This window comes from Corythoichthys intestinalis, chromosome 15, assembly GCF_030265065.1.
Source record: "Corythoichthys intestinalis isolate RoL2023-P3 chromosome 15, ASM3026506v1, whole genome shotgun sequence".
NCBI lineage: Eukaryota > Metazoa > Chordata > Actinopteri > Syngnathiformes > Syngnathidae > Corythoichthys > Corythoichthys intestinalis.
The window spans coordinates 54,129,294-54,143,917 of NC_080409.1; the positions used below are offsets into that span (position 1 = coordinate 54,129,294).

The 14,624-nt window shown below is 41.2% G+C and overlaps 1 protein-coding gene across 2 annotated transcripts in view; it reads right to left on the reverse strand.

Annotated features, from left to right (window-relative positions):
* The window catches only part of LOC130931056 (gamma-aminobutyric acid receptor subunit rho-1-like), a 59,746-nt gene that overhangs the window by 10,564 nt on the left and 34,558 nt on the right, over positions 1-14,624 (reverse strand). Inside the window, exons 4-8 of one of the 2 annotated variants that reach the window (XM_057859528.1) lie at positions 12,047-12,114; positions 11,712-11,935; positions 10,100-10,182; positions 7,475-7,615; positions 6,911-7,063 (exon numbers count right to left, since the gene is read on the reverse strand). In XM_057859528.1, the coding sequence (XP_057715511.1) occupies positions 6,911-7,063; positions 7,475-7,615; positions 10,100-10,182; positions 11,712-11,935; positions 12,047-12,114 (669 nt within the window). The remainder of the gene's footprint in view (positions 1-6,910; positions 7,064-7,474; positions 7,616-10,099; positions 10,183-11,711; positions 11,936-12,046; positions 12,115-14,624) is intronic. The other variant, XM_057859529.1, reaches the window with a different exon arrangement.

Consider the following 14,624-nt stretch of genomic DNA (forward strand, 5'->3'; position numbering starts at 1 on the left):
TAAATAAATAATAAATTATACTTTACCACTGGTATAACTAGGGGAATAAAAACATGGCGTTTTAGACGGACAGGTCAATAACCATTACTTTAACCTTTTACACAGCAAAGTCTTTCACTTATGCCTGTGTTTCCACATTTTTTACTCCTCATCACTGTCCACATCTTTTTTGAAGGGCAGAGTCTTTCTTGAGGAAGATCAACTAATCCACATGTTCATGTTTAAGTAGACTGCGTTTCGTGGAAACAATATGCCGCCCTTTCCACCATTGTAGTGGGTTATTTTTCAGGGTTAAAAACTCACGATCTATGTCCCGCTTCACACTACACACTAGCTCTGTCCCATTCTCGCTGTCAGACATCCGGGCATTAACGTCACCAGCCACAACAAAGCGTCGCCATATTGAAATGGGGGCAAAACACGAGTCTCAAGCAGTTGCTCTGTCGTGCATTGTAGTACAAACGCGTTGAACTTTTGTCTTATTTGCGGTCTTTTTTTTCCGTCGTAATGACTAAAAGTTGCCGTGTTGCGGGTTGTAACACAAGGTAGAGTTCGGAGCCGCATTTGAAGTTCTTCATTCTTCCTCGTGAGAAGAAAAGGACAAGCAAATGGTTGAAAGCAATCAATCGAGGAACAGTAAAAGACGAGGGTTCCGTGGACCAGGCACATTTACATTTCAACTGGCTGCAGCCAAAATTGACAGTTGGCTTTATTATGTTTTTATTTTACACCCTTGTCACTCTACAGCGCTGTTTTTGCAGATGAAATAAAGCCTGTATGTACTGTAAGTAACGTTAGCTACTCATCTACAGTGTATCACACAAGTGAGTACTTCCGTCACATTTCTGCAGATGTTTAAGTATATCTTTTCATGGGACAACACTGACAAAATGACACTTTAACACAATGAAAAGTAGCCTGTGTGCAGCTTATATAATAGAGTTTATTTATTTCTCCCTCCAAAATAACTCAAAATATAGCCATTAATATCTAAACCCCTGGCAACAAAAGTGAATACACCCCTATGAAAAAAACGTACATCCCTAAATGTCCAAATTGAGTACTGCTTGTAATTTTCCCTCCAAAATGTCATGTGACTCGTTACAGGAGTCCTGTCAGCATTGCTGCAGAGATTGAAGAGGTGGGGGGTCAGCCTGTTAGTGCTCAGACCATACATCAAATTGGTGTGCATGGCTGTCACCCCAGGAGGAAGCCTCTTCTAAAGAAAGCCCGCAAACAGTTTGCTGAAGACATGTCATCAAAGCACACGGATTACTGGAACCATGTCCGATGGTCTGATGAGGCCATATTGTGAGATCGTTATCACGAGCTTTGTATCGTGAGGTACCAAGAGGTTCCCCTCTAACGTAATTACAGCTGAAACGATTACTCGAATAATTCGATACTCGATTTTAAAAATTGATCGAGAATGTTTCTCCGCCTCCAGGATTTGTTCAATTCCCCCAGGTCTAAGCATGAGGTTTTCACCGGACTACTTTTAATTTGGCACAACGCGTTGACGTCATTTGCGTACAAGGAGAAGACAGAGGTGGAGGATATATTTAATAATAATAATACATTTTATTTCTAGAGCGCTTTTCAAGACACACAAAGATGCTTTACAAGAAGGATGGGAACACAATAGCTCAACAGGAATAATAAAACAATCATAAAATTAGATTAAAAGGTAATTGCAAGGATCTTGTAATTGATTCTTAGTTTGGCTGGGAGCCAGCCAAGTTGACGGAGCATGGGGGTGATGTAGTGTCTGGTGGAGGTCCGAGCGATGAGGCATGCTGCTGAGTTTTGGAGGAGCTGCAGTTTCTGGAGGGACTTATTTGGGAGACCGAAGAGCAGTGAGTCACAGTAATCGAGCCAGGAAGTGACTAGACTACAGACAAGAGTGGATTGATTTCAACCACGCATGTTATATATTTAGGATTTATATTTAAAATATAAATCTAAGATTTACATTTAGGATATAGATTTAATATGTAGATTTAAAATATAAATTTTATATATTTTGGATATAAATTTAAGATATATATTAAGTTTATAAATTTGACATTTACATTTAACATAAATTTAGGATATAAAATTAATATATATATTTAGGATATAAATTTAACATTTACATTTAACATTTATATTAAATATTTAGTTCTAGAGTTTAACATTCAGGTCCAATACTTATTATTTAAAAATAAATAAGTTTCTAAACAATGTTGAAAATGTGCAAAAAAAAAAGTGACTGTGAAAATTTCACACCACATTTTAAACACTGTGTGGCGCTAAATATGAGAAAATGTTGTGGTAATTTTCAGCATGTGCTGCTTTACAAACGGCGCCCCATATGAATACGGAGGTAACGACAAAGGAGCCGACGAAAGCCAAGAGAAAGGCATCAAAATAAAGCAGAAAATGTCAAAAGTGTGGGAGCATTTCAAACTGGACGCCAAGGCCAAGACTGATGTATTCACTGTAAGACGGCGCTTGCATAATGCTGCAGCTCCACCGAAGGCACCCCGTTTACTCCAAGAGCGAAGGAGCGATACTCGGGACAGGGTAAAATGAAGTTTACGTAGCGCTAATAAATAAGAGTAACGTTACTTTACCCTGCTAACGTAACATTAGCCCTGCGGAAGGCTAGGTTTCTATTAATTATACATACTGTCGATGCGTGGCTAACGCGTCTTTCATACAGGCTTTATTTAATCTGTAGAGCGCTGTAGAGTGACGAGGGTGTAAAATAAAAACATAATAAAGCTAAGTGTCAATTTTAGCTCGGTAGTCATTGATGGATAAAACACCAAGTCCACATCCACGAGCTTCCCACCGACGGCCAATCTAAACAGAGTATTCAAAGGTAGCCCTAACAGTGGTGATTGTATCGGATTAGAAGAATTGGATTGTTGACTAATTGTCTGGAAGCAATTAAGACAACAAGTAGTGCACTGCTTGCAGGGATGCTGTTGTTTGAGTCTCACAAATTGCTCTCATAGGAAAACCGACTTGATGAGTTATAGGAACTTGTTCCACAACTCCTCATTATTCTGCTTAATAGGTTGCTACCATGGAAACAGAAATTCAGATGATTTAGACTTTGCCATCTCATTAAAAATAATAGCGTATAGTCTAGAGTCTTAATAAGCTAAAGGTCAAATCTGAACTATATTTTGTCTTTAAAGACAATGTCATTTTAACTCGCACTACCCTAGGAAATGATGCAGGCGGATAAAGGGAGTTTTTATTCACGACACCATGAAAAATATACAAAAGGAATTTTTTAGCGTTGATTTAAAATCTTTTCTACTCCATGCATGCTCTACCAATGCCCTGATGAGTACACAGAGCCATGGTATTTTTAACTCAGACTACTCCAAAAAGTATTTCTTCTCTTTTAATAGAGAGTGTTTCGGGTTGAAAATACATCCACGCATGTCCCCGTGGCAGAAGTGCCGTTTCACCGAGCCTGTCGAGTCTCCACTTGGCAAAACACATTTCTAAAAGAGTTCAATTATACAGTTTTAAAGTGCCTATGACAGCAAAAAGCATGTTTATTTCATATTTCATGCGGTATTTTATGCTCCTGAATGAAATGGACAGATTGGACGTGTGTGGAAGCGATCCATATATTTATTCAATTTTTTTAGTCCCGCGCCATGAAAATGAGTGACTTCCTGGATTGGCGAAGACTGCGAATGTGACATCAGCGGGATAATCATCTAAAGTATACAGCTAATACTACAGTATGCAGAAAATGACTGTGGATCGAGCCTATTTTGTGGATTATTTCGTTTATTTTTCGCATTACGCCAGCCCTATGTGCTGCAGGCTTTTGTTGCTGCACCAGGGAGAGGCGTGTGAGCCTTTTTGGGTTTCAAAAATTTCCCGTTCACCGCGGATAATGGCCAAAACAAGTCGGACAACTGTGGGACCTGTGTGAGGTGAGTAAGCTACGTGTTTTAAATACTGGGATCACGGCACATGTTTTAATAAGGAGATGGCTTGCATTTTGTGGGTGAAAATACTCCCTATCCACCGAGATGAGCAGCGCCCCGCTTCGACATCGGCCGGTTTGGATGGCTGATCCAGCCCGCTCGGTCCTGTTTGCGTGCCCGCCGAGAATGCACTTTCCTTGGCTTGGCCACGAGCAGCGTCCCCCCCCCCCCCCCCCCCCCCCCCCCCAGACCTCTGCTGCCCGCATTAGGGGAACGGGGGGGGGGTATTGTAGATCAGTAAAGACAATCGATAACCCCGCCGCTGTGTGACATGCATGATCCGGGGTAGTTTTGTGTGATTTTTCGCCTCGAAAGGTGAGAATAAGACTCGGAAACGCCTCTCGGTTCAGGTTAGCACTTCGGCTAGCTGTCACGCTTCCTGGTTTGTTTACGCTCTCCGAAGTCAGGGCAAGGAAATGACAAAAGCTGGACTAACTTCGGTGGCATGAAATATCGATCGGGAGCTGCAAGAAATCAACAGTTTTGACAATTACCGAGTAATTTTGCCATGTCGTACTGAATAAATGCCTTTTGAACATTTCATATTCGATTTAGCACAAGACTGTTATTTGTCATGACCATACCATTTATTTAGCAATTTGGGAAAAATTCTTAAAAAGAATATCCTGTGAAAATATTGGACTAGAGAGATCGAAGCAATGACATTTTGCCACTCTCTTTGTCGCATTTTCCTCGTTCGGAATAATTCCCCCTCAATGGGCTGATTCTAAATTGGATGAAAGCATGACCCTGACGACATCATCATCCTGTTGGGAACGCTAGAGCCCTATAGTGGTAGGCGTGGCTAAACGGCGGATTAAAAGACAAATTTCTCGTCATCTGCGCTTTTCCAAATTGTTGTATATAGGCGAATTGTCTCAAAATACGATTCAAATTCACATAATAATGCTATTTAAGAATTTGAATTTAATTAATTTAATTGAATTTAGCATGAAAGATGTTAATTTTATTCTACAGTTTTTTGGATTAAAAATACATTGCTGATAATTGTTTTTAAATCACACAAATAACCACCTAATTCAGTTTTCAATATAATTATTATAATGTTGTATTAGTAATTATAACAAATCACTTTGCACATCCCCCAAAAATGACTAAAGGGTGATGGTTATTGGGCCGGCCGGCTCTATCAGTCAGGTGTCACTTTTTTTTTTTTTTTTTTCACGAGCTGGCAAACCTACAGATATCCTACACATACTGTGACTGCTTTAGCTTTGCATTTTTTTTTTTTTACATGCTACACTCCTGAAATTGAAAACACGGTATGTGGTAGCATTGCAAATTTTTACATAAAACCATGTAACTGGAAGAATCTCATAGCATTTACCTGGATAATGACCTTTTAGCCAGATTGCCGGTATCACGCCAGCAGAAGCGCCGGACCCGCGCTGGCGCAGCTCCAACGATCCTGGCTGGCAAACTCTCGACAACCTGGCCAAAAGTCCAAATTCCCCACGTTCACCTTAACTTAACCCCTTGAACTGACTCCATTTTGAAAGCTGGAAGAAGGCTTCGAAACACAAGTTGAGAATTTATTTAGGTCGACAGCAATCAAACAGCAAATAGGTCCCTGAAAGAGAGGCAATTCTGGTGCCAGGATTTAGCAGAACAACGAGCACATCAGAATTTCCCCGGGAAGCGACAGTTGTTAGCTAAACGTTCAGTCTTTATGAAGTCTACGGTACGGTGGGCCGGACGAAGGGTGTGCCTGGGTGCCATTTGTTCTGGACTGTCCTGAAGAGCTGATTGCGGGATTTGGTGTTGCAGACGTGGGCTTGTAGATGTCTTGCCTATCACCTGTGAAGGGCTAGTACCTTTTCTCGTAGCCAAACCTTCCACCTCGGTTGCCTTACTAACCATGACTCAGCAACGGCGACACACGAACTTTACCACACAAATCAACCGCTCAATCTGCAATGGAAGATTAATTTAAACAACAGCCAGCCACACCCTTCTTCTGGCCCACCACCCACCTCACTGCAGCCTTCAAAAAGACTGGATACTTAGCTAACAACGGTCGCATCTCGGGGACGTCCCTGTGTGCTCGTTGCTGATCCTGGATGATGGATCGATCGTTCTCGTTCTTTCTCTGTGCTGTATGATTGCTGGCGATTCAATTTTCAACTTGTGTTTCGAAGCCTTTTTCCAGCTTTTAAAATGGAGTCAGTACAAGGGGTCAAGACTAAGGTAAACACGCGGAGTTTGGCCTTTTGGCCGGGATGTCAGGGTTCCGCCGGCCCAGGTCGTCGGAATTGCACTAGCGCGGTTCCGGCGGTTGGGCTTCCATGGTCAGAAGGTGTCATGTATCGCTTATGCCCTATGTCAAATATATTCTGCTTGTTTTCCTAAAACTATTATATAAATGCTAAATTATTTTATATTGGGTACGTTACAGTAATACAACCAGTCAACCAGTAAATATGAGAAAAAAATACTATTCCCTGATTGGTTATATTAAGTGTGTTCGAGTAATACAAACAGTCCAACGGTAAATACGAGAAAAGATTATTCCCCTCAAAAATCAGATCGTATCAGATATTTGGTTTAGTATACGCAGATTGCTTTAGCATAATTTGATATCGATGTGAAAGTTTTAGGCTCATTTCTTTTTAATTTCCCCTTGGTGAGAGTATCTCGTGGCTATTTGCAATGCTATTGCCGTGTGTAATTGCCATTATAGTTGCTATTACACTGCTAATTTGTTCATTAAATCTGAATGAGCTGCAACATTTTTAGGGAAGAAGTCCTTTCATGTGAGTATCTAGGTTGCGAAGAAGCCTTGTGGGCGTTGTTTGCTTTGAAAATGTTCCTCTGTGAATGGCTAAAGCTGTATTACTTAAAACCCTGCAAGGGTCGCTTCCTAGAGAAGACTGAAAAGGGGAACCTACCTAGGGGGACTCTGGCAGGTACTGCCCTGCGGTCGATCCAAAAGGAAACCCAAGACAACATGACCATGAGCGTAGCAGGGAAATAAGTCTGCAGCAGGAAGAAGAAGATGTGGCGCCGCAGTGTAAAGTGGATGTACAAGCGGTTATACCAGCCTGCGAAGGACAAACAGACACAGTCATGTGTACAAGCAGATGATAGGACGTGAAACCACTTGAAGAAAAGGTTGCTGCTATTTCTGGCAAGGAAAGATAGCGCGCAAAATCCTTTTAACACTTCAGAGGCTTTGGCGAGCCGGGAAGTGACGGGTGCTTGGAAAACCGCCGCAGGGCCTTCAAAGCGCCGCGCCGCACAAGTTGTTCCAAGTCATTGGATTCATTGGGTGTCAGTGTGAAATTTAAACAGTAGCGCACATTACGCAGTGGGCTGTGCAAGGAAAGCACTTTTCGTTTAGTTTACAGCCTCTCCCTCGCTGGGGATCAGGTTTCCACAGACTTGAAGCGGAATTCTCATGCGAAGGCAGATGCTCGCATTTGGCAGGCACACAACCGGAAGGAGGAGATTACCTGTGCTGCTGTAGAAAGCCAGTTTGGTGGTGGTGTGAAATTTCTGGATGAGGAACTGGGAAAGGGATATTCTGTCGTCCGTGTTTAGGGATTCGTTGCCTTTCTTCCAGTAAAGCATCAGGTCGTCGTCGGTGTACGCGTCTGCGGAAAGAAACACATCATCGCAATACAGTGCCAATCATAAGTATTCACCCCTTTGGATATATCTGATGAGATAAAAGCAGACTTCGAGAACCAAAAGTGGTATTTGCCATGTGGCAAAACTGATTTTGCCATGTGGCATTTTTTTTGCCGTGTGGCAAAATAGATTTTGACGTGGGGCATTTTTTTGCCATGTGGCAAAATGGATTTTGGTTTGTTGCATTTTTTTGGGGGGGTGGGGGGCATTTTTGGGGGTATATGGCAGTTTCGAAGGCCATGCACGTCCATGCCATTGACGGCTATGCACATCCAAATTTTCCATTCATTTTAAATGGCAGAAAAACATGTGTTGCTGTGATTTTTGACCATACACTTAGCATTACAGTCATTGACATTCAACTGGCAACCAAGTCAGACAGTGCCATTGACAGCTACGCACGTCCAAATTTTCCAAAATCCAAATCCATTTTGCCATATGGCAAAAACATTGCCACATGGCAAAATCCATTTTGCCACATGGCAAAAAAATGCCACATGGCAAAATCAAATCCATTTTGTCACATGGCAAAAAAATTTGCCACATAGCAAAGAAAAAATGCCACATGGCAAAATCCATTTTGCCACATGGCAAAAAAATGGTACATGGCAAAATCCATTTTGCCACATAGCAAAAAAATGGCACATGGCAAAATCCATTTTGCCACATAGCAAAAAAAATACCACATGACAAAATCCATTATGCCACATGGCAAAAAAATGCCACATGGCAAAATGCATTTTTACACATGGCAAAAAAAATGTGGCAAAAAATGCCTCATGGCAAAATCCATTTTGCCACATGGCAAAAAAATGCCACATGGCAAAATCCATTTTGCCACATGGCAAAAATAAAATGCCACAGAGCAAAATCCATTCATCCACATGGCAAAAAAAAAAAAAAAAAAAAGCCACATGGCAAATACCACTTATGCTTCTTGCTGTCTCTCACTTATTTGGGCATATCCGGCACCTCTCGTGTATAGAAAATAAAAATATAAAAACTAATAACTATAATTTTTTTTTTTTTTTATGTATTGTAATAGGCCCGAATGGGAAGAATGAAGGAGAGGAGTCGTTGATGGCTTTCCCCACTTTATTGTGGCAATAATAACAAAACAAATAAAATAACAGTGGACTGCCGCCACATTCGACCGCTAACTTTTGCTTCTCTCCTGTCTCTGACAGTTAAAAAAAAAAACAAAAAAAAAAGCCTTTGGAAATTTGAGGCATCTGTGGAGCAAGCAGCCAGGCTCAAACGGTATTTCAACATGCCAAAAAGACATACAGTACATTTATTGTCTTTTTTCAAAAAGAAGAAAGATGGTTCAAAACGTGTCAGAAAAGCAACAACCGGCGATGCCGGCAGCTGCAGCGATCATGCTAAGGGGTGCAGCAGGAGGCTAGCGCCGCAGCAGCTAGCCAGGTTCACGGAAAGCCAGCAAAGCCGAGGCAAGAGGCTGCTACCGTGGCAGCAGCCGGTCAGGTTCAGCGCCACCCGCAGAGGCTGCCATCTACAGCGCCAGCAGTCAGCCAGGTGGACAACCAACAACCGAAGCAACAGGCTTTGGGCTGCACCATTTGTAAGGCGGTGGGAACTTTGGGGCCAAAGAAGACGGGGAGGATGAAACTCTCAAAAGAATGGCTTTGTGTTATTTATTGTAATTTCTGATTTTTATGTTTTGTTTTACAAGTTAGACTGTACGTTACTGTAAGTCCCATCTCTGGTTATGTGGGCAATTGCCTGTGCTGTGCAGAGTATAGCCTGAATCATTGTAATTTGTTGTCATAACATTTATACCATGGATATTATCTGAAATGAAGGCTTGTAAATCCCACAGCATGGCTAGTGGGCATTTGCCTGTTGTTTTCAGCACTATTTTCTGCGTATGTTCCAGGACCTGTGCCCGTGTCGTCATCCTTGCACTGTCATATGTACTTTGCGTTCCGGCACCTTATGATTTACAAATTAAGCACTGAATTTGTCCCAACGTGACACACGAGAACAATGTTTACATTTGGTGTCAATTAGACAGGTGCCTTTTGCTTCCATTTATTTACAAACTCTTGCAGTGCTTCATATTGAAGAACACATGCAAAGGATAGGGGTATTATGGACAATTATTTTTTGAACATTGTTATGAATGTACAGTACTTAAAAATGAATGCGGTTGGCTGTGGAATTCTACAAACGTGCTGGTGTAAACGTAATTATTTTTTGCTGATATATTGAGACAGGATCCTAGGTTTAAAAAAAAAAAAAAAAAAAAAAAAAACCTGCTAGGTGTAGACATGTCCTAAATCATTTCTAGATAAAAATATATTTCACACATTGTATTAAGGGGAATTGTATGCAGCAGTGAACTCAATGGGGAAAAAAAAGTGATATTGTACTTTTATGTTCAGTCAAGATGCGAAACATGTGAAATGCAAGATGAATTCACTCACAGCTTTCGATCTCTAGAGAGCACGTCTGGGTGTCGAGTGGGAAGCGGCTGAGGTCCATGTTGCACATGGCGGTGACAGTGACCCTAATTTGCGATAAAAAAAAAAAAAAAAAGATAATAGAGTGAGCAGCAGTCTCATTTTGTTCTTTTTTTTGGATGATTAGCTGCCTTACAACAAGGACATAATGGCCCTTATTATTCCATCACTAAAGGTATTATAAATCACTTCACATTTTCCTATAATGAAGCGGATAATGTCACACTTGATATACTGTGATGAATACAGTCCTTTCAGATCCCAGTTGCCCTTACCTTGCAGTTACAACCTTTTTCTCCAAGGTTTATCTTTCATTAATGATTCATCCTGTTCAAACGCTAGTGATTTTCTTTCTTGGCCATTTTTTTCCACTTTCACACAACAAACACCCTATAAATAATTCAGTCTCTTTGTCGGAGAAATTGCAGACGTGACAGCTTTGTTTCTTTTGAGTGTCAATTGTCAGGAACGCCCTTTCCCTTTCTGACTGGGAAACTGAACCGAAAAACTAAACTACACCTGATACGCGTTTCAAATTGTCACTCTTATGGTGCTAATAAGGAAACCGGTAGCCTCAGTGTGATGCCAGGTAAAACACAACCAAAACAATTACAGTGGTATGAAAAAGCATCTGAACCCTTTGGAATGTCTCACATTTCTGCATGAAGTCACCATCAAATGTGATCTGATCTTTGTCAAAATCACACAGATGAAAAAAACAGTGTCTGTTTTAACTAAAACCACCCAAACATTTATAGGTTTTCACATTTTCATGAGGATAGTATGAAAACAATGACAGAAGGGGGACAAATAAGTAGTGAACCATCACATTTAATATTTTGGAACAGCTCACCAACATCAACACCTCATCACCACTGTGAAGCATGGTGGAGGGAGCATCATGATTTGGGGCTGTTTGCTGCCTCAGGGCCTGGACAACTTGCAATTATTAATGGAAGAATCATTAAAGGAAGAATTAATGGAGGTTTTGCAGGAAAACCTGAGGCCGTCTGTCAGACACTTGAAGACAATGATCCAAAACAAATAAGTAAATTAACTTCAGAATGGTTTCAGAAGAACAAAATGCACGTTGTGGAGTGGCCAAGTCAAAGTCCAGACTTGAACCCCATTGAGATGTTGTGGCATGAGCTAAAGACAGTGATTCATGCGAGACATCCCAGGAATCTGACTGACCTACAGCAGTTTTGTCGAGAAGAATCTGCCACGATCAATGTGCCAGACTGATCTGCAGCTACTGGAAGAGTCTGGTTGAAGTTCTTGCTGCCAAAGGGGTGGGGGAGGGGGGGGGGCACAAAATATTAAATGTGATGGTTCACTTATTTATTTTTCCCTCTTTTGTCATTGTTTGCATACTATCCTCATTAAAATATGAAAACCTATAAATGTTTGGGTGGTTTTAGTTAAAGCAGACACTGTTTTTCTCATCTGTGTGATTTTGACAAAGATCAGATCACATTTGATGGTGATTTTATGCAGAAATGAGAGAAATTCCAAAAAGTTCAGATACGTTTTCATACCACTGTATACAATTAAATACGTGGTGTTGGGGGTTTACCTAAGACTATACAGGACGTTGCCGTCGGGATAAACCCTCAGCATGACGTTGTCGGTGGTGGTGTCATGGATGAAAGACCGCTTGGAGTGCACGAAGAACATATCCGGAACCCAAATCTTCTTCACTAGGCGACTGTCGAAGGTCATGCTTTGATTGTTGGTGCTAGGGAATGACAGTCGCTCGTCCTTCCAGTAATGGCGTAGATAGAGTGTCATGGTGAAGTCCTATAGGGAAAGGACACTTATACAGCATATCTAACAAGATCCATTATGCGGATAAATAAGATAATGTATTGTTGTTGTTTTTTTAAAAAGGGAGATTTTTTATACGCTCACCATATCCACTTCTGATATGGTGTCCAAACTTTCCACCTGAACATCTACTCCGACTGGAATAGGAGGACCTGAAATGAAATATGATAGTGGCAAACACGCTTGCGATAGTTACTAGTTGCCACAGATGGGTAGTAACACATTACATTTACTCGGTTACATTTACTTGAGTAACTTTTTGAGAAAAATGTACTTCTAAGCAGGGGTGTTACTAGGTTAGAACGAGGGGGGGGGGGGGGCTTACCCCACAGGAGATGCACAGGATGTAAGTGAACGTAGCGTACAAGCACAAAACTTCATAAACAGCTAACAAAGGCTGACAATTTATTCACTATTATTCTTATAATCTGAGGCTTTGTCCCACAAAGACCTAGATAATGTTGTTTTGCAACTTTTATTCTATTTAAAACATCTTATTCGCCGCGTTTGTTCGGCGCGCTGCGCAGCCCGAATCGTTTGACCGTTTGGCACCGTCGATGCCATTGACAGCCATGGTCATCCAAATTTCCCATTCATTTTCAATGCAATTTAAACATTGCATTGATTCCCATGTGCACAGATGCTAATGATGGCTATGCACGTTAATACCATTGACGGCCATGTATGTCGATTCTATCGATAACAATGTACTTGGATTCCATTGACGCATATGTAAGTCGATGCCATTGACGCCCATGCACGTCCAAATTTCCTTTTGATTTTAAATATCCCCCCCAAAAAAAGAAAAAAAAACAATGTCCCCAAATCAACAGGAAATGACCAGATGTCAATAGGACGTGTCCCAAATGTCCCCGATTCCATTGATTCATATGGAAGTCGATGCCATTGACGGCCAAAGATGTCCAAATTTCCCATTCATTCCCAAGGGTATTGACTTTGGTTAATGCCATTGACGGCCATATGTCGATTCTTTTGATGCCAATGTACTCTGATTCCATTGAGGCATATGTAAGTCGGTGCCATTGACGGCCATGGACGTCCAAATTTCCCCATTCATTTTCAACAGGAAAAGACCAGATGTCAATAGGACGTGTCCCCAAATGACCTGATAAGACCAGGACACGCCCCCGAAATGTCCCCAAATGACCTGATATGACCAGGACACATTCCCCAAATGTCTCCAAATGACCTAATATGCCCAGGACACGACCCCCAAATGTCCCCTAATGACCTGATATGACCAGGACATACCCCTAAATGTCCCCAAATGACCTGATATCCCCCAAATGTCCCCTAATGACCTGATATGACCAGGATACGACCCTCAAATGTCCCCAAATGACCAGGATATGTCCCCCAAATGTCCCCAAATCAACAGGAAGTGACCTGATGTTGTCCCCACACCAACCTGGGCGGGTCTAAGATCTGTATCTCCACACAGCAAAGCCCTAAAGTAATTTCTCCAGAAATTGCAGTCTCTAGTTATTGTTTCGAATAGTTCCCCCTCGACGGGCTGACTGGTCCTTCTCAAGCCATTTATTTAGCTATTGGGGACAAATACTTGGATAAAAAGAATATCCTGTAAAAATATTGGAGTAGAGAGACAGAAACAATGACATTTTGGGGCTCTCTTCATCACGTTTTCCTCGTTCTGAATAATTCCCCCTCAATGGGCTGAATAGTGAAACCGATGAGCTCAGTCACCCGCTGACGTCATCCACCTGTTGGGGACGCTAAAGCCCTATAATGGTAGGCGTGGCTAACTGGCGGATTAAAAGACTAATTTCTCGTCATCTGCGCTTTGCTAAATTGTTGTTGTTGTAGTCGAATCGTCTCAAAATATGATTCTAATTCACATAATAATGCTATTTAAGACTTTTTTTTCTCCTGTCGTATGCTCTTTAATACAGTAAAACAACAGGGAAAAAATGGCTAGTGTAAAAAAGAGTGCACAATTAAATCTATAAACAACCTGGACCTTCACAATGCATTTGAGACCAAGTAGCTAGCAGCAGCTTAGTAGCAGCATTATTTTACAGCTGGGATGTAACTTTTGACTGCAAAAAAAACAAGGTAATATGTGCGCATAGATTGTCTGTAGTGTGCAAGCAAGGTTTTCATTTGTCAAACACGGAGCAGTTGGTTTATTAATTACATGGGACTTTCTGCTGTTAGTCGGGGGCTGGAGCTAGTTGTTACTACCAGCAGTGATAAATACTATTTCTTGGAAAACTTTCTTATGTCCATCCATTTATTCACGTTCTGCTCTGTGTGCGTCAGAGGTACACACACACACGCTGCCGATTTATGATCATGTTTAAGTTAATATGATATGATAGGTTAAATGATGATTGATTTAAACTAATATTCTGGCACATCGTGAATATGTCAGCATTTTTTTGTTAATTTTTTTTTTTTTTTCTTTAAATAAAACAACCCCCCCTAAAATACGCCTAACGACGCCAATGCTTCTAAGAGTCATTTTATTAAGCCATACTTTTTACTTGAGTAAATCGGTGAAAAAGAAAAGCTACTCTGTGGAATATACTAGTCGTTACATTTTTTTGTCTTTATTACACATATCAGATTTGACTCTTTTCTTTGCCAAAGACGCCAACAGTGGCTCAATCAGTTTCACCAA